At 41.8% G+C, this 18,531-nt stretch overlaps 2 protein-coding genes across 3 annotated transcripts in view; one reads left to right on the forward strand and one right to left on the reverse strand.

The window, feature by feature from the left end:
• RCL1 (RNA terminal phosphate cyclase like 1) overlaps nucleotides 1-18,531 on the reverse strand; it is a 110,356-nt gene that overhangs the window by 75,424 nt on the left and 16,401 nt on the right. The window lies entirely within an intron of this gene.
• On the forward strand, nucleotides 829-18,133 carry AK3 (adenylate kinase 3). 2 transcript variants are annotated; one of them, XM_005296789.5, is made up of 5 exons: nucleotides 829-852; nucleotides 11,351-11,470; nucleotides 14,369-14,541; nucleotides 15,729-15,847; nucleotides 17,731-18,133. In XM_005296789.5, the coding sequence occupies exons 2-5, from the start codon at nucleotides 11,410-11,412 to the stop codon at nucleotides 17,852-17,854; spliced, it is 477 nt and encodes a 158-aa protein (XP_005296846.2). In that variant the 5' UTR covers nucleotides 829-852; nucleotides 11,351-11,409; the 3' UTR covers nucleotides 17,855-18,133. The 2 variants fall into 2 exon arrangements, with proteins under 2 accessions (XP_005296846.2, XP_005296844.2); XM_005296787.5 differs by having other exon boundaries at nucleotides 851-1,461.

Genomic DNA, 18,531 nt, shown 5'->3' on the forward strand with positions numbered 1-18,531 from the left:
TAATTTAGACTTTGATGGACCAATAATGTACTGCACTACAACAAATCTTATGTGAGTTTGCCTCCTCTCTATCCTTCTATGTTGCAACTATGATGAAACCCCCCTAGAACAAGGAGCTGGCCTGTGGAGGAGTCAATGATGTTTTTTACTACGGGGCTGATTTTTGTATATTGTAACCCCTATGTTATAGCCCACGACTAGATGACTGCCTCCATTCTGTGTAGTGGCTCTACCTCTGAGCCCTTTGTCATCTGAACTGGTGTAAAACTGTGTACTGGCACCCACCCTTTTCTGCATTTTCTTAGCAGCCATGAAAATATTAACCCAAGACCATTTGCCACAGGACATAGGCATCCAATATGGGACTGACAGCAACCTCTTCAATCTTTTTTGTCTCTGTGTCAGAATTATTGTCTTGAAAAGTTTCATCTTTGATTGTTTGCATCTTCCCCGAGGAACTGCGGGACACAGAGCTGTCTTGCAGCCTGTGAACTGTTGTACATTGTTTTTACATTGTCTTAGCTGGAATATGGACTTGTTTGCCAAGCATGATGTCCCAGCCAAGGCCTTCAAGGAGATGACTAGAGCAGTGCTAAAACTTTCACTCTGGAGGCGGTGTTATAGGGTTGATATGAAATTAAACAGGAATCCCCAGCTTTATCTCCTCTGAACTGTGCCACTGATTCATGACCAGCGGAGGGCACCTTTACAGCTGCCCGCTTTCCTGCCCTGTCAGTATCTTCCCCCTTCCCTTCCTGTCTCTCCCCCGCCGACTTTTCTTCTTTCCCTCCCGTCACCCAACCAGCCCAGGGAGCCCGACCCAGGGCCAGCAGCTAAGCTAGGGGCTGCTGAGTGAGTGTTGTGTTTGATGGGGCATGAGGCGCCTTTTATAACCAGCGCCAGTTGCTCCTACCAGCTTCCCCGTCCCGCCTCCAGCCGAGCCACCTCAGCCTGCAACCTCCCAGGCCTAGTGCAGCCCAGCGGGGAAGGGCCGGGACCGGGGCCGGGGCTGCCTGCTGTAGGGAGTCTGGGCTCGGAGGGAGCTCGAGCTGCTGGCCTGCGGGGGAGAGACAGACGGGGGGCGGCCTGCTGCAGCGGGGAAGGGAAGGTTGAAGGCGGGGAGGAGGGGCTGGGCTGGGCTGGGCTTTCTAGGCAGCGCTTCCACTTCCTGGCCCCGCGAGTGCAGTCCAGTCCCGCAGCAGCAGCTGCCTCCCGCTGAGCCCGCACCCGCGGCACTAGCCCGGGGCTGAGGCTCCCGGGGCGCCGGCCAGCGAAACGGTTCCCCTCCCCCAGCCCTAGCGCGGCGGCTCGGCATGGTGGTGCGGCAGCTGCTGCGGGCCGTGATCATGGGCCCGCCGGGCTCGGGCAAGGGCACCGTGTCCTCCCGCATAGTCAAGCACTTCGCCCTGAAGCACCTCTCCAGCGGGGACCTGCTCCGGGACAACCTGCAGAGACGGACAGGTAAGGGCGGGCGGGTAGGGGGCACAGGCAGCAGCAGCCGTGTCTCTTCCCAGAGGCTGCGGGCCCTGCAGAGCCTGAGGCTGGCTGGTGAAGTGACCCTGACGGCGCGGGGGATGGTTGAGCTGGCACGGGGAGGATCCGAAATCCAGTAAGACCCTGAGTACCCAGCCTACCCGCCCCTGGCTGTGGCATTTATCCTGTCGCCAAGGCACGGGGGTGCTAGGAGCTGCCCTGTGTAGTGACAGCCCGGCTCCTTACTCCTGAATGAACTGGCTGTAGTCACAGGTGTTTGGGTAATGGGGATCCTGCTGTCCCCGGCTCCCTTGCCTAGATCTGAACTTGAATTCCCTTCGGCGACCGTGTGGGACCTTTGTCCTTCTGAGATCGGTAAATCAAAATAGCCTGTGGTTTGGGGAATGTGTCCTTGGCCATTCAATTCACTGCACTCAGTGAAGAGTTTGCCTGGGTGTCCTTGACCATAACTCCCTTGCTCAGGTTGCATGCCAGTGGTCCACCCATTCCTGCTGCCAGCTGTTTGCACTTCAGTGGTGAAACAGTTGCATGCTTGTTAACAAATCTCCACTATTTGAGATGCCTGGGATATCTTTCCCCCAGAGGTACTGAGTGCTCACATCTCTGATGGACTTCAGTTGAAGTTGTGGGTGCTTTAAAAACCAGGGCCCAAGTTACTGACTTTGGAATGACTTCACAATTAGCAGGATGACTTCTGAAGATGTGGGTCATAGTTTGTAAAGTGCATTGGGTTATTTTGGGTCAAAAGGTGCTACATAAATGCATGGTATGATTAATAATAAGACCAACTGGGAGGGAGGGAGAGAGAGAGTGAGCCCAAAAGGAGACAACAGCTTCGTCTCCTTTCAGAGATTCCAAAGGTTGGTGAAGAGGGGAGTTTGGTTAGAGAGAGCTGAACTGGTGAAACGCAGGGGGGGCCTTATTGGTCACATGTTTAAATTAAATAACATACTTAAAAAGTGTTGAGGTGCTGAGAAACAAATCTGATGTGTACATATAGTTAAATAGAAACACAATCATCTGGAGGTAAGGGGGTAGATTTAGTGTCCCAAATAACTGGTTAAGTAGTCACAATTCATAATAGTGAAACACTGCTTCTTGGCAGTGATACCAATGACTTAAGGCTTTTGTTCAATTCAGGGCTGTCATACTTTTTCTCATATGAACCATATCTTAATAGAGAAATTATCTTGTGAAACATGTCCCTTCTTATTCGTGATCACATAACATTCCTGTGGCAACTACAGTCACAGTTTACAGGGAAAAGTAATGGTGGTATTATTAGAAGCATTTTTAGCTGTTCCTTAATTCCCTTTCCTAGACAGTATCATGTAATTAGCTAGTTATCCACAGGACACCCTTCCCCCATCCCTATAGTCCATGGACCACAGTTGAATGAACTGTGGTTTAACCATTTTACTGCATTTGGTAGGTGTGTAATGTACAGTCCTGACACCACAGATGGAATGTTGGTAGCTTTAAAGCAGAGAGCTTTATCAGGAACCAGCAGAAATGGGGTTAATATTAATTGTGCACATTTATAAAATGATCATCTGTGTTTCACCTCTTTCTAACATTTTGTTAAAAATAGATGAAGCATTGAGTGTGGCTGAACTCTACATGCAGTATAGGTTAAAACATTCCCCTTTATTTTTCTTACAATGTTATCCATCCGCAGAGGGTTGTTTATGTGTTTGCTTTGGCAGCTGGCATGAAACTCATTTAATTCATGAATATCTCTATGGAATATTTATATAAGAGGATTTTAATGTCTTGAAAGCACTTGGATATAAAGCAGTGTTCAGCAAAATCATGCTTGAAGTGAGTGCTCAGTAAAAGTACAGCGTATTGCTCAGTGTTTAGTTCTAGTAGTTTTAACATTAAATGATATCTTAAACCTAGACTCTTAGATGGTGTCCCTGGAAAAGGCATAAAAAGTCTCACAAGCACGCACTGAGATTCCATCTGCATTGTTTCCTGTGGGCCCAATCCTAACACCCATGGAAGTCAAAAGGAGTTGAGATGACCCCTTAAGTTAGGGAATATTTAAAGGTGCTCACTGCTGTCATGGTTGTATTTGTAAGCATGAATGGGTTGTAGCCCCCCCCCCCGCCCCTTATTAGCCAAACATTATTTGACTTTTTAGTGACATAGGCCAAGATTTTCAGAAGTATCTAGTGATTTTGAGGTGCCTCAAATATTGAATGCCCAAACTCAGATGTGTTAAGAGGTCTCCCTTTTCAGAAAGTGCTAAGTTATTTTCTTTCAAAATCAGGCCTCTTTAAGATGTCTCTGGTTGGCCTGCCAGAAAATGAGGAGCCTCAAAATCAGTGAGTAAGTGCTTTTCAAAATGTTGCCTTACTCTTAAGTGTCTTTAAAAACAAACAAACAAAAACAAAAAAGACCAAACCCCTAATATTACCCTGTCTACAAGTAGCTTTTGTAACTGTCAGCAGTGACTGTTTAAAAAACAATGGGCAGAATTTTCAAATGTGGGTATTGTCTACACTAACATTTTAATTGTTTGTAAGTAGTTGGGTTTAAAAGGAGCTACCCTGTTTGTGGATACAGACTAATAATAATAGTGATGTCAGCTGATAGTCTTACCCCCATCAGAGTCTGATGGTATGTCTTCACTACAAATGTTAAAGCGCTGCCATGGTTGTGTAGTTGAGGCATCAGTGCTGGGAGAGAGTGCTGTAAAAAACCCACTCCCACAAGAAGAGTAGCTCCCAGCACTGGCAGCGCGGCTCCCAGTGCTGGTGCACTGTCTACACTGCCACTTTACAGCACTGAAACTTGCATCAATCAGGGTTGTGTTTTTTCACACCCCTGAGCAAGAAAGTTTCAGCACTGTAAAGTGGCAGTGTAGACAAGGCCTTAGACTGGTACATGATTGTCTTTTAAGACAAGCTAAACATTCCTAACATTGATAGTGATTGTAGTGTGGACAGGGGCCACTAAGCATTCTTTGACTTGCATATAAACCACCTTTCTCTTCAGTAGTCTTGGCAGAACAATTTCAGTTTATATGGGAGCGTATAGGGTAATCGTTGATGTTCAGCACTTTGATGCTATAATGAGTTACGTAAGTATGAAGTATTCTTGCACTACCGATGCTATACCTATTGAGGTAACTAAAAGATTTCAGTCACTAGAGCAGTTAATCTAGCACCTTTCACAATTACCTAAAAATATTCTTAAGCGATTTTGTTCTATAGATTAAAAATTAATTGTATAGTTTTTAAAAGTCATTCTCTCTCTCTCATATGAAATCAATTGGTTGGTTTTAATTTGCCCTGCTCATATACATTCAGCGGCAAAGATCATTTTCCTTACCTGTTGCTTTGACTATGTCGGCCCCTTTGCATCCCTTCACTGGCTCTCCTTTTTCTGTTGCATCAAACATAAGCTACTTGTCTTTACTTTCAAGGCCCTGCATGGCCTATTCCCCCCGCACCTATTATCTCTCATTGAGGTGTCGACTCCCACCTCCGATCGGCATATGATTCCAGACACTCTTGCTTCCTTGTTAAATTGTCAGACAAGCACTATTGTTCTTTCTCCTGTGCTACTTCTCACGCTAGGTAGGTCCCTGTAAACATCTGCAAAGCTACTTCTTTATTCAAATTTCTTCTTAAAAATTCTCATTTGCTATGATGCCTATAACTGGACAGTGGTTAGGCTGCTCTTGTGCTATCATGCGATCACTGCCTATCATGCTGACCAATATTGTCTCATTGTTTCCTTGTATTCCTGAATCAGTCTGTCTGTAGTTATCTGTTGTTTGTTGTTCTGTGCTTAGATTGTAAGCTCTTTGAGGTTGTGTTTGTACAGCGCCTACCACAGAGGGGTCCTGGAATGGCACTCCTAGGTGCTTAAGAAATGGGGAGGTGTTTTGAGAAGGCTGCTAAACATCTAGATAAGATGTTTGAGATGCAAAACTAAACAGAATGGGAGAAATCAGGACCAGGGAGGTAGGTTTGTGGGATGTATAGGTGGTAGCTGAAGCCATGAGCGGAGATAACATGAGAGGGAGTGAGCATAGATTGGGAAAATGAGGCTAAAACCCTAAGCAATACCAGCACAGAAGGATTGGGAGCAGAAACAGGAGTCGTCAAAGACACAAGTGAAGGAATAGCCAGCTGGGGAGGAGGAGAACCCAGGGAACACCAAGTTATGGAAATACCAGGAAGAAAGAGTTGGAGAAATGTAATGGAGAAATTGAGAAGGAGAATAGGGAAGAGACTTTTGGAAGGCATTATATAGCAAGTTCTGGATCCCTCAGATTTTGTTCACTGGGAGGTCACTGGTGACCTTGAGGAGAGCAGAAGCCATCTTGAGTGAGGATCAAGACAGAAGCTGAGAGAGTGGGTGTAGATGGCACACTCAAGAAGTTTGGTGGTAACTGGGAGGAAGGGGATAGATGGGAGGCTAGTTGTAAATGCCTCTCAAAGTTGTAACATTACTACGTAGGAAAATTGGGGGTAACAATCTTGTTTTCCACAAAGAAATAAATGTTGTGAGTTTTGAAGATAGTGGGAAAAAACCGACATTTCTCAATTCTATAGCAGGTCTTTTTTCAAAAAGCAAAAAGATTTACAACTGTTTACTAACCATAGAAGGTTAACTAGAGTTAGACTTTGCCTTTTCAGCATTTGCCACCCTATTATAAACTTGGGCAAGGGTTCAGTTGTTGAAAAGAAGAGTCCTATTGAATGCATGTTCTTGAGGGTCCTTAGCAGTCTGCATTTATTATCATGCTTTCCTGCTTTGGAGAGGAGATTTTGTGATGCCTTCTCAGTTGCTAAGCAACCTGTTGCCTAGTGAACATGGTCAAAGTTTGTTGGCGCTGTGCAGTAACTTCCCACAAGGACACCCTAAGCTATTGCAGAAGTTTTGTAAATAGACATCCATTTTATGCTTTTGGCAGGAACTGAGAATTATAATGGCTCTAAGTCCACAGTTCACCAGATCAAGTCCTACATTATTTTCAGGGCCCAGATTTCTGTAAAAATGTATGGCCTCGTATACATGCAGGTTTTGTACCAGTATAACTATTTCAGTTAGCATGACCTTAAGGTGGATGTAGTTATACTGGCATAAAGAGTTACTCCTGACAGAATTCATATGGCCCGCATTTTTCTGTGCCCCCCGTGCAGAAAAACGCAAAAAAAAAAAAAAAAATCTGCCATGGGACACCCACCTCTTCTCTGGCAGACCAGGCAGCGCATCTGTTCCAGCATGCCTGGAGCAGCCTCAGAGACGGGAGAGGGGGTCTGGGTGTGCATGCCTGGGTGATTGATCACTGTGGGTGTGGGGGAGGCAGGGCTGGGGGGTACGGGACTACTGCAGCTCACTGACGTGGAAGGGTAGGGCTTTTTATTATGCACGAGACAGACTAGAGGCAGAAATGTAGCAGCCTGCCTGAGTTAATTGATTTCATTCTCTGAAGCAAAAATGTAGCAGCCTGCCTACATAGTAACATTGTTAATGTTCCTATTGTTAGTTAACTGTTCCCATTCTCAGTCAATTCTCCCAGGAGCATAAAACCTGTGAAAGTTTTAAGGCCCCTACATTGCCAGAAGCAACAGAGGGGTCCTGTGGCACCTTTTAGACTAACATTGCCAGAGTTATGTAAAGGTGTGCTTTCTCACTTTTTTTCCTGTGCTAGAGTAGCTCAGGATTTATTTTACTTACCAATTGGGGGTGGGGGAAGACTTTGAGGGCAAATAAAACTTTTACCAAGCAGTCAATAAAATATCAGGACAATCCGAACCAAGCACTTCCCAAAGTACCCAGCCAGGTCCAGGACAATGATTAGCAAAACTGTATGACTTTCATGTGTGAAGGTCTGAGCAATTTAAAATGACATTTTACTTTTTTCCCCTCCCCTATTTGGAGTTCTGTAATGTAATTTAAATGAAAATCCAGGATTATAACTGGAATGCAGGGTATTAATTACCAAGTGTTTATAACTTAACTTTCATGTGTTTAGGAAATGTTGAATAGTTATTGTGACTTCTTTTTTCTGTATTGTAGTTTAAATAAATTACCAAAACAATTGAAACTGATGTGATTATATTGCATTATTTTGACAAATAAAATATGGAGAATTCTGAATTTTTTTTGGTGCAGAATCTCCCCAAGAGTAATAAGTTTATTCCCCTTCCCTGTCTGCACTTAGGGGGTGTACCACTTTAGTTGTACCAGTATAAGAGGTACAATTTGCATGTGTAGACGAGGCCAATGGTTCTCTGCTGCAGCAAAAAAGTAAGGTATATAAAAGAATAGAGCCAGTTCCTTCCCCCACCCTCTCATACTGAGATCCTCTTTCCAGTTTGCAAAACACTCCAAAATTTGAAACGCGAGGACAACCCTGGTGTTCCTGACACCGCTGCAGTGTTACAGCAGGGTTTAAACTAGCATGGTTTTGCTCACAGTACAGACATTTCCCTTCCTGCCCCCCTTACCCCCAAAGAAAAAAAAATGAAAACCCAGTCCCAATTGCTTTTTGTTTCATTGCTAAATGAAAATTGCTAAACTTGCATTAGAGTGATGAATCCAGCCCTCCGTGCTAGTAGCATGGGTCTGTAGTGTGTGCCTGCAATGTCAGTAATGGGAATTCCCCACACTCCTTACTGCTAGAGCACCCGAGATAAAAGTAGTATGGCAGCAGGTGGAGAATTGACATGCTTTAAAAGTGAATTTTAAAATACACGTTTAATCTGTCTTGAAGCAGCTACTTGCTTGGCAGTTGCAGTAGGGGAATATATGTTGTCTCTGCCCTTTTCCCCTAACCACACCCAGAACTAGGTGGGTACAGGATCCGTGGCAGTTGGGGCAAATGGAAATGGTAACAAGGGTGTGGAGCTTTCAGTAATGCTAATAAAGCAGGTTAAGCTAGGCATATGCATGATGAGAGCACAATGTTAGCACGGAGAGCTGGTTTCATGATATTGTTGTGGTGGTAGACACTGCTTGACTAAATTACTTGAACTCGCATAAAATGAGAGGAATAGAGAAGACTGAATATTTGGATTTCTGAAATGTGTGACACAGTCTCCCCCATCATAAGACACTAAGGACCAGCTTTAACTCAGCTACATTTCCCTAGTATAACACCCCTTGAATGAGAAACTTTACAGGATACTAGGTATTTGAGTCAAAGGTTTATAGTCTCTGCAAAATGTGTGTCTATAGGATGATGTAAACAGCTATATATATGTTTATAGGCTCTGCAAAGATTTATAATCTCTGCAAAATGTGTGTATATTGGATGATGTGGACAGTATAAAAATATAGTCCCAGCCTGATTGGTGTAGTAGTTGGCAGATTAATGCTTTCAGTCATAGATCCTCTGCTCCTGAACCCCTCCTTCATCTCTGGCCCCATTAGTAAAGTGATCACTTTGTGACTACATGAGAGGTTTTTAGAACCTGGCTACTCTGGGGTTTGCTTTTGGGTGGCTGGAGCAAATACTGTTTGATAAAGACTTGGAATTTCAATGCATGGGAGTTCTTTTCCTGAGGAACTGTAGTGCCATTGATTGAGTTCCTGCCCTATGGCTGCTCTGGGGCAACTACAGTGGAGATCAAGTAGAGTGCGTTTATACAACTAAAACCTAAATTGCCCCACATGCTGTTGTGTGGGAACTGGTGGGACTGCAGAGTAGTGTAATCCCCTGCTTTGTGTTCCCCTGCCACCAAAACCTCAGGGCCCCAGCAGAGGGAAATATATGGGGTCCTAGGAGCTCCATTTTGTGGTGGGAAGAGGCTCACCTTCCATTTTTATGGAGAAGAGGTTCTCCCACCCCCATGAAACTGTATCTAGCTCACCAGGACTAAACTCGTGAGGGCCAGGTTTCCATGTCTTCTTTCTTCTGTGTAGTGCTGATCATGGTGAGGGAAATCTTTTTGCAATGTAGGCAGAGTAACGAAAGCCGTGCCTTTTGGAGAAGGGTGGGCCAAGAGCACATCCTGGGACTGGGAAAGGGGTAGCATGGGTACAAAGAAATAGAAGTGTCTGGATTCAAATTGTTTAGATTTTAAAACTGCCATGACTTTGAATTTGACCGTTCCTAGACTTGGGATATTTGAAATCTGGGCCTGAGTGGTGTGGCTGAAAGTGTAATTTCAAAGCCTAGTTGTGAATATGAACACTTTGCCTTAATTAAGGAAGATGTTCCTGCCCTTCTATTGCTGCTTTAAAAACAAACAAAACCTGAAGGCCACTTTTTCCAGTGCTTGAGTGCATCAGTTGCGAGGCATGTGAGACTTGCTAAGGAAGGAGCTAGTAATACTCTGTAAATGGAAAGCTTCTTTTTCTTTCCAGGTTTGCTTACTGCCCATGTCATCATAGTACTTGAGTGCCTTCTCATAGTTCTTTAAGCATGCAGAAAACTGTAATTAGAAGAACTGCAGCCAAGACATTAAAAATTGTAAGGGTTCGGCACTTGCAGTTTTTCGGAGTCTTCCCATTCCCATACAATTCTCCTGTTTGGGGTCCTGTAGCTAGCTCAAGAAGAAAGTAAGTATTTGAATGAACAGTAATGATCCAGTTTTGCAGATCCCCCATGTAAAATCAATCATGTTCTACAGTGTGAGGACTAGGTCCTAATTTCATAGTTAAAGGACAGAAGGGACTATTATGATCGTCTAGTTCAGTGGCTCTCAACTTTTCTAGACTAATGTACCCCTTTCAGGAGGCTGATTTGTCTTGCGTACCCCCAAGTTTCACTTCACTTAAAAATATAAAAGTGTCACAGCACATTACTGAAAAATTGTTCACTTTCTCATTTTTACCATATAAAATCAATTGGAATATAAATGTACTTACATTTCAGCATATAGTATATAGAGCAGTATAAACAAGCCATTGTCGGTATGAAATTTTAGTTTGTATTGACTTTGCAAGTGCTTTTTATGTAGTCTGTTGTAGAACTAGGCAAATATCTAGATAAGCTGATGTACCCCCAGGAGTACACATACCTCTGGTTGGGAGCCAATGATCTAGTTGACCTGGATAACACCAGCCAAAGGACCTCCCCAAATAACTTCTGCATCAGACCACTAACTTCTGCTTAAGCTATAGCATATTTACATAGCAATTTGTGAGGGCATGTTTTGTGTACTTGTTTTTTGAGGAAACCAACCATAATAAATGGTTGCCATTTAACTAAACCAGTGGGGGAGAGCTGGTACTAAATGTTAGTCAATACCATGTGAATACAATAGTGTCCACAAACAATTTATGAAAGCATATATCACTTATAAACACTCCCTTGTAAATCTGGATAAAGTGAAAGAAATAACATTCTGTAGCTATTGTGTTTGACACATGTTGCTTGCTTAAATACTCAAGGAGGTATCTAGTTGGAACTTAGATATTGTCTTTTAGTGAAAACATCATCCATCTGAAAAAGACATTAACATTCACCAGACTGTAGAACTTAATGCTAAACTACATGCAGAAAAATAGTCAATAGGACCTCAACTTTTTGAGCAGGAAATATGAGGCAGAGTTAGGTCCTTTCATTCTTACTGGATTTGTTTTCCTGGTTTGTTCTACCTTTTTAAAGAGGCTCCACTAGTGACTCTCCTGTTTTCAGGCTTAGGACCTGATCTTGCAAACACACATGAGTAACTTTACTCAGTGTGAATACCTCCACTGGCATCTGCTTTAAGTTGCAGTGAAAATGAGGGGAAAATATTGTTTTAGATTTTAAAAGATACCACGTCAGCCACTGATAATTCACAACCCTTCCACCCTCAGGCTTCTGACTAAAGTTATTTGTAGATTTCTGGGCTGCCGAGGGGTATTGTTACATTGGTATGTATTTGTTTTGCTTCCATAGAGGTCGGTGTCATTGCCAAGACCTACATTGATCAAGGACAGCTTATTCCAGATGACATCATGACACGGCTGATGCTGAATGAGCTGAAAAATCTACACCGGTACCACTGGCTGCTGGATGGTAAGTTAAGATACAAGGGGAAATCATTTGTGTGTGGGAAAGACAGGAAATGTGAAAGGGACAAAATCTTTCCAATCTACTTCTATGACAATTAGTGGACACTTAGTAATTATGCCAGGGTCTTGAGAGTCAGAAAATCAGAGTTCTGCTTCTGACTCTTCCATTAACCTATGTGACCTTGGGCAAATCACAGCCTCTCTGCCTCAGTTTCCCCATACATAAAATGTGGATAATAGTATATATTCTACTTTACAGGGATAGTGTGAAGCTTAATTAATGTTAATAAAGGGTTTTGTGATTCTTGGATGGAAGGCGAAAGATCAAAATAGTATTAGTTCACACAGGGCCTATCACAATGGGGATCTCGTCCATGACTGGGGGCTCCTAGGTCGTATGGTATAATACAAATAGCAGAATTTTTGTTCTAGAAGTTTTTCTTTTTTAATCCTTATCCTTTCAGGGTATAACCATTTTTTTGTAAAGTTACAAATTGAAACAGTCAAGCCACAAAATACCAAAACTAAGATTACACTCACACATTCAGCTGTGCCCTCTTGTATGTATGCAGTCTGTAATTACATGTTCACATATGGGCTTGTCTTTTTCCCCAGCAGGATCTCTATCTTGTTGGAATACATAGGTTTAATCCTGGGAGTGAATGGGGGCAGGAATACCTACTCAATAAGACTGCAGATCTGTGCCTTACTTTTAGCCACAGTTGATGTCAATTGCAACAGTGTGAATCTGAATGTGCAGCCATATAGCTGACAGCATTTTTGGCCCTCATTGGACAGAATGAAGCAAGGCTCCACAGTTGATACATGCTGTCCCCATGTCCTCTCTCGGTTTAGATTGCAAACTCTTTGGGACAGGGACCTTAGACCACAATCATTGTTAGTGTAATTCAATGGAGTTCAATAGAGTTTATAGGCTATATAAATAATATTGGTCTACTAAACATGTTCATCTGAAAATCCTTAGTTCTGTAACTGCAGTTCATCATGGGTAGCTCCAGGGCAGACTAAACTGAGTTGCTTACTGAGCTGCTGTAATGCTGATATGGCAAAGTATGAGTTTCCACAGGCTGAAAACCATTTATTGGCTTTTACTGAACCACTACAGATGGAGAGACTTCTAGGCACTGAAGTGACCTTTTTAGAGTAAGGTTTCTTTTTGCAGAGCTGTAACTGCTTTTCCTCGGCACTCAAACTATATCCATGGTTCACTGTACCTCTGCATATACTTTTTTGGGTTTGTATACATACCTTTTTTGATGTAGCAGTAGATCAAATATGATTTCACTGAAATGGTACTTACTGCACCTTTCATCCAAGTGTCTCTTGAAGCACTTCAGCTCTCATAACAGCCCTGTGAAGTGTAATACCTGTTTTCCAATTGAGTAAACAGAGGCACAGATTGGCTCAGTGACAAAGTCAAAGTGAGTCAGCAATAGAGCTGCAACTCCCAACTCTCTCACATCTAATTTTTAGACACATACCCTCATCTACAGGTCATCTCGGAAATGAAATGAGAGGATCATCTGTTGTAACACAAGTGGGATCTGAAGGACTGTAACATATACACACAAAATGAAATACTTGGCATAAGTGAATCAGCTCCTCACTTTGTGGGCATGTCATTAAGCTGAAATACTAGCTGTAAGGTCTTCAGATTTTTCAATATGTGCTTTGTTGTAAGACTCATTTGCCTTATTTGTCCTTACTCTGGTGTCCTTACTACCCGTTACTTCCCTACTTCGTCCTGACTTTTGCATACTTTAGAAATAAATGATTGCCATTTCCTAATAGTATGCAAAAAGGGCTTTCTTCAGTTTAAACCTCCTAGAGCTTGTCTACATGGGGAAATTTACTGCCATAGCTAAAACGGAATTAGATATTCTGAAATAACTCACCCTATGGACACTATTCCAGAAAAGTAACTCTTATTCTAGAATAATAGCAATAGTGGAATAGTTGCTTCTGCTGTAGCTATTGCTGGTCAATTGCCCCACGTAAACAAGGCTTTAGCAATAGGTGCTTAAACTCTTTGTGCAGAGACATTGGTTCTCTTTCTCTTCTTTCTCTCAAGGTAGATTAGGTTTATTCAGTAATGAAGATGTTATCTTAAAGACACACCATTGCTCAGATCTGTTGTTAATCTGAAGTAATTTGATTAAAATTAACTATTGCCTTGATTCAAAAGTATGGTTGAAAGGGCAAAAAAATCAGTATATTTCTAGTTTCTGTTGTTAATGATGCCACAGACTCCTATACCATCTAAGTAAATATTTTTACTGACCTTGTTCTTTAGTAGAACTTTGGACACTAGATAGTTTAGGGCAGGGCCTGTTGTCAGTTTCCTTTTAGGCAAAATAATCCCTGTAACATCTCCAGTAAACTTCAGTGGTGACACAAAGGATGAATTTGACCCTTTATGGCTACTACCCGTTACTTCCCTACTTCATCCTGACTTTTGCATACTTTGGAAATAAATGTTTTGTAATGAATGTTGAGATCACCCAGGCTGCTCAGAATGGATTTTGTGGAGAACATCAAAATCTGATGTCCAGTCAAAGTGGCCAGTGACGGAACAAAGATGAATGGGAGGAAACAGGAAATAAAAGCAGCTATGGATTTTTACTGTGTCTTGGAGGTAGCTGGCAAGTGAAATGAGGAAAGAGGGTAGGAGAGGACTAGCAAATGGGAGTGGACACACACTGGGACAATATCCAGAAAAACTAAAGGGGGTGAGGTAACCCCAAGTTAAGTGATACTCCAGAGTAGAGAGTGTTGTGCTATCTGACCAGCAGTTTCTTTTAAGTTGGATCTAGGCTATTTACTATGTGTTAAATAATGTAACTCTGCCTTTGCTCTCCTACTAGTTTATTTTTCCTTAAAGGTTTTCCCAGAACAGTTCCACAGGCAGAAGCTCTGGATGAAACATGTCAGATAGATACTGTGATTAACTTGGATGTGCCATTTGAGACCATTAAACAACGGCTCACTGCACGCTGGATCCATCCTGGTAGTGGCAGAGTCTACAATCTTGAATTCAATCCTCCCAAAGATGTTGTAAGTGTTAAGTTGTAAGATGTAAAGCTAAATATGTAAAGATGTGTGAGTTGTGATTGTATTTATCTAACGCACCTGGAACCCATTCTTTCCCTACTTCAAGCAGAGGTTCTGGAATTATAATATGCATATTGTAGTGCATTGAAATAGTTTGGAACACGAGTGAAATCAAGAAATGGATTCTTGAATGGTTGAAATGCAACAGAGTCATTATAAGAGCATGATGTTTTTTCATTACTGACTTTTGATATGCTTATCCTAGGATGCTACCAGTGCAATTTGTTAAAGTATTTTTAAAACAATTCCAAAACTACTTGCTTGTATAATTCACAGGTCGAATCAGCTTAATAAATGGTCAAAACTGTTAAGAGAACGCTTAGGTTTCAGTGTCCCTCATATTGTGGGCCAAATTCTGTCCTCTGGTGTATATACAAAAATGACTTTAACGAGTATTGCATGTGTGTAAGTGAGGGCAAAACTTGGCCCCATATCATGTAGGATTAAGTTCTACTGACTTCTACTTGTTAGCACTAAAGTCTTCTCAAGCTACTGCTGTTTTAAATCACTCAACCTCACTATTAAAAGATGTAAAGTGTCTCCAAAAGAAATTGAAAGTGCCAGGTGAGTTTCAAGTAAAAACCTGCTGTTTAGGCCCATGTTCTGTTTGGTCATTCCTGCAACTGTTCTGCTCTGTTGGTTTTTATGCTGTCTGCTGTACACTAGTCATTGTAACATCTCTTCCATATTCTAACTTCCAACCATATGGCCATGCTGCTCTTCACCTTTTACAATCTGTTCTCAGAGACCATAAATCATATCTGCCTTTTAGTTCTGCCAGTTGTCCATGACGTTATTGAAACGATTCTAGACATCCATTCTGCTCCACCATACATCAAGGGTCACTATGCATAGGTTCCTGTGTGTAGTACATGTGACTTCACTGACTTGTGCTCCTCTACTACAATCTGAAAAACCACAGCTACTCCATGCACCTGGTGTTTGAGGAAGTATGTTTTGGAAACTGCTGAAAGTAAACATCTCACCAGATAAAATATGGATGGTAGCTTGTTCTCTAGTTTAGCTGAGAGCTGTTTTTTCTTTGACTAACTAGAAATTGGTACTAACAGACTAACACAAAGTCCACTTAAACAGAAATATAAAGCCATTTTGCTCTTAACCACAATTAGGGCCTTGATGATATTACCAGAGAGCCACTTGTTCAGCGTGATGATGATAAGCCAGAGACTGTTACCAAGAGACTGAAGGCTTATGAGGCACAGACAAAGCCTGTTCTGGACTATTACCGGTAAGTAGTAAATAAACAAAAATACTTCTCTCCACATTAGGATGAACAGGAACAACCTGTTTTTCTCTTAAAAATGCACAAATACCATATTGGTGAATAATTACTGAGCATTTAAGTCACTTTCTCTCTCAACTTGTTACACAATAACAGTAAATGTATAATGACATATGTTATATTATGGGTAGATTCCCCCTTGCTATTTACTTGATTAAAACCTCTTTTCCAATAGTACTTCAGGAACTAAAAGGTACAGTCAGGTATAGCACCTTTTACTGCAGTCATAGGAAGCTTTACAGTAACAATCAAAATGACCAACACTTCAAAAGCAAGGGCAAGTTCCACAACTGTGGAGCTCTGTTTTCAGTAGGTATTTCCTTCCTGGAATTTTCATTGTATCAAATGTCTGCCAATCTTTATTTATTTATTTATTTTTACCTCACTGGCTGGCCAAGGACTTAGGGTATTAAAAGTTGTTAGGGAATAAAGGGCTAAAAATCAGTAAGTGACATGAAAGTGGGTAGAAAAATTTGTGAATTAATACAAAATTTGAGTCATACTTTAAAAACAAGAGTGTGTATGAATATGGTATGCTGCATTGCAGGGGGAAAATGGGGAGAGAAAAGTAGTCAAGCCTTGGAATAGTTGATGGGTCTTCCAAATCTGTCTCTTTAAGCAAAGGTGCTCTAGTTAATGTGCAGATATTTTATGAATACCATTGGGGTGGTAATGGATGTAGATGTTTATAGACATTTATCCAAATACTAAATTGACCATTTGTCACTCAGCAATAGTCCAACGCCTTCCAGTAATTTCCCTGCATGTGTTGGACCGGGAGGGAGGGATAGCTCAGTGGTTTGAGCATTGGCCTGCTAAACCCAGGGTTGTGAGTTCAATCCTTGAGGGGGCCACTTAGGATCTGGAGCAAAATCAGTACTTGGTCCTGCTGGGGAAGGCAGGGGGCTGGACTTGCTGACCTTTCAAGGTCCCTTCCAGTTCTAGGAGATAGGACATCTCCATTAAAAAAAAAAAAAGTGTTTTCTCTGGAGAGACGAGGTTGAAGAGAGGGTACTTTAGGTCAGCAATGGTTTTACTGACTTCAGTGGACTTCCTTGAGGGCACATGTGTATTTTAGGATCAGGGCCTATTTTATCATCAAGTCATAGTACAATGACCATGTACTCTATGTAAAAATGCCATTGACAGAACATCTATGTGGCAACTAAACAGTCATTCCCAAGGCAAATTCTAGTTACATCTTTACTCTGTTTACATGGAATAACCTTTAAAATTTAGTGTTTTTGCCCACCTGGCTGTATATAACAATAAAATAGATTGTATTAGTATTTGATAGCCCTAAATCAAGGCTTTTAGAGGCAATGTCATTTTATGTTCAGCAATGATTATGTAGTACCTGCTTACCTTAGGACTGACCCTTCATTCTTCAATAGCCCACGAAAGCTTATGCTCAAATAAATTTGTTAGTCTCTAAGGTGCCACAAGTACTCCTGTTCTTCTTTTTGCGGATACAGACTAACACGGCTGCTACTCTGAAACCTTCATTCTTTGTTTCCATTTTCTTCATAGTTCAGTAGTGACTACCTCGGAGTGCTTTTTGTCCTTTGGAATAGACCAGATCTGATATGGTCACTAACTTAATGTCTCCCTTCCATGTATACCACTCCAGACATACCTTTTGACATACCTAGTTTCTTCTTTTAGAAAAGAAAAGGTTGCTCTTGGGGCTGAACTCTTACATGTCAACAATGTTGCCAATATTCCTACACCAGGACAACCTTTGAAGTATCTTTCAACTCTGAAGTGGAGATGCTGATAGAATGGATAAAACTGATTTGTCTACACTTGTTCTTTTGTCTCCCCTTTAGGAATAAAGGTGTACTGGAATCTTTCTCTGGAACAGAAACCAATAAGATCTGGCCAATGGTGCATGCTTTCCTCCAAACCAAATTACCAGAAGTGAGCCAGGAGGAAGCTGCCCCACACAGATGAAGTTGGATCTTTATTGATAAGCACAACTACTGGCTGTCTCCATTTTCAGAGTGATTCTGTCCAGAATGTTAGAAACTTGCAAAAATCATGTTTTTGTTTTACATGCCCAACGGATCAGTAGCTAAGACCTAATCTCAAACAGTCACCCCATAGCTTTTCAACTTTGTGCATTCCGATTTTTCACTTCTCTATACTCATTTTAAAGCTGTATTTTTATAGTAAATTTACCTAATTCTTGTAAAATAGCGACCAATTGTAATAAAAGCAACTGAAGTTTCATGTCTGTGCATTTGGCAAAAAAGTCAGTGTCCTTTTTCTGAAACGCTTATGTGGATTTTTAGAAAAATGAATTTGAGTAAAGGCACAAGCATTTCTTTATCAAGATGATGCATTAGGCAAGATGGCTTATAAAAACCATAGTAGAAGTGTTCAATTCACATTACAAGTGTCACAACCGCTCATGCTTACCAAGCACCTTTCAGCAAATGTAGAACAATGCCTTTATACTGTACTTACTATACTGTGGATACCAAAGTCATGTAGTGAAAGTGATGTATCTGGAGGCTGAGGAAGGAAAACAGTGGTAATTTTCACACTGAGAGCTGGTTACAGTTCAAACTCCTGTACTTGTTCCTAGGATTAGGTTGTCTTGATAGCCCCACTCTTCCAAACTGGAT

This window comes from Chrysemys picta, chromosome 6, assembly GCF_011386835.1.
Source record: "Chrysemys picta bellii isolate R12L10 chromosome 6, ASM1138683v2, whole genome shotgun sequence".
Lineage (NCBI taxonomy): Eukaryota > Metazoa > Chordata > Testudines > Emydidae > Chrysemys > Chrysemys picta.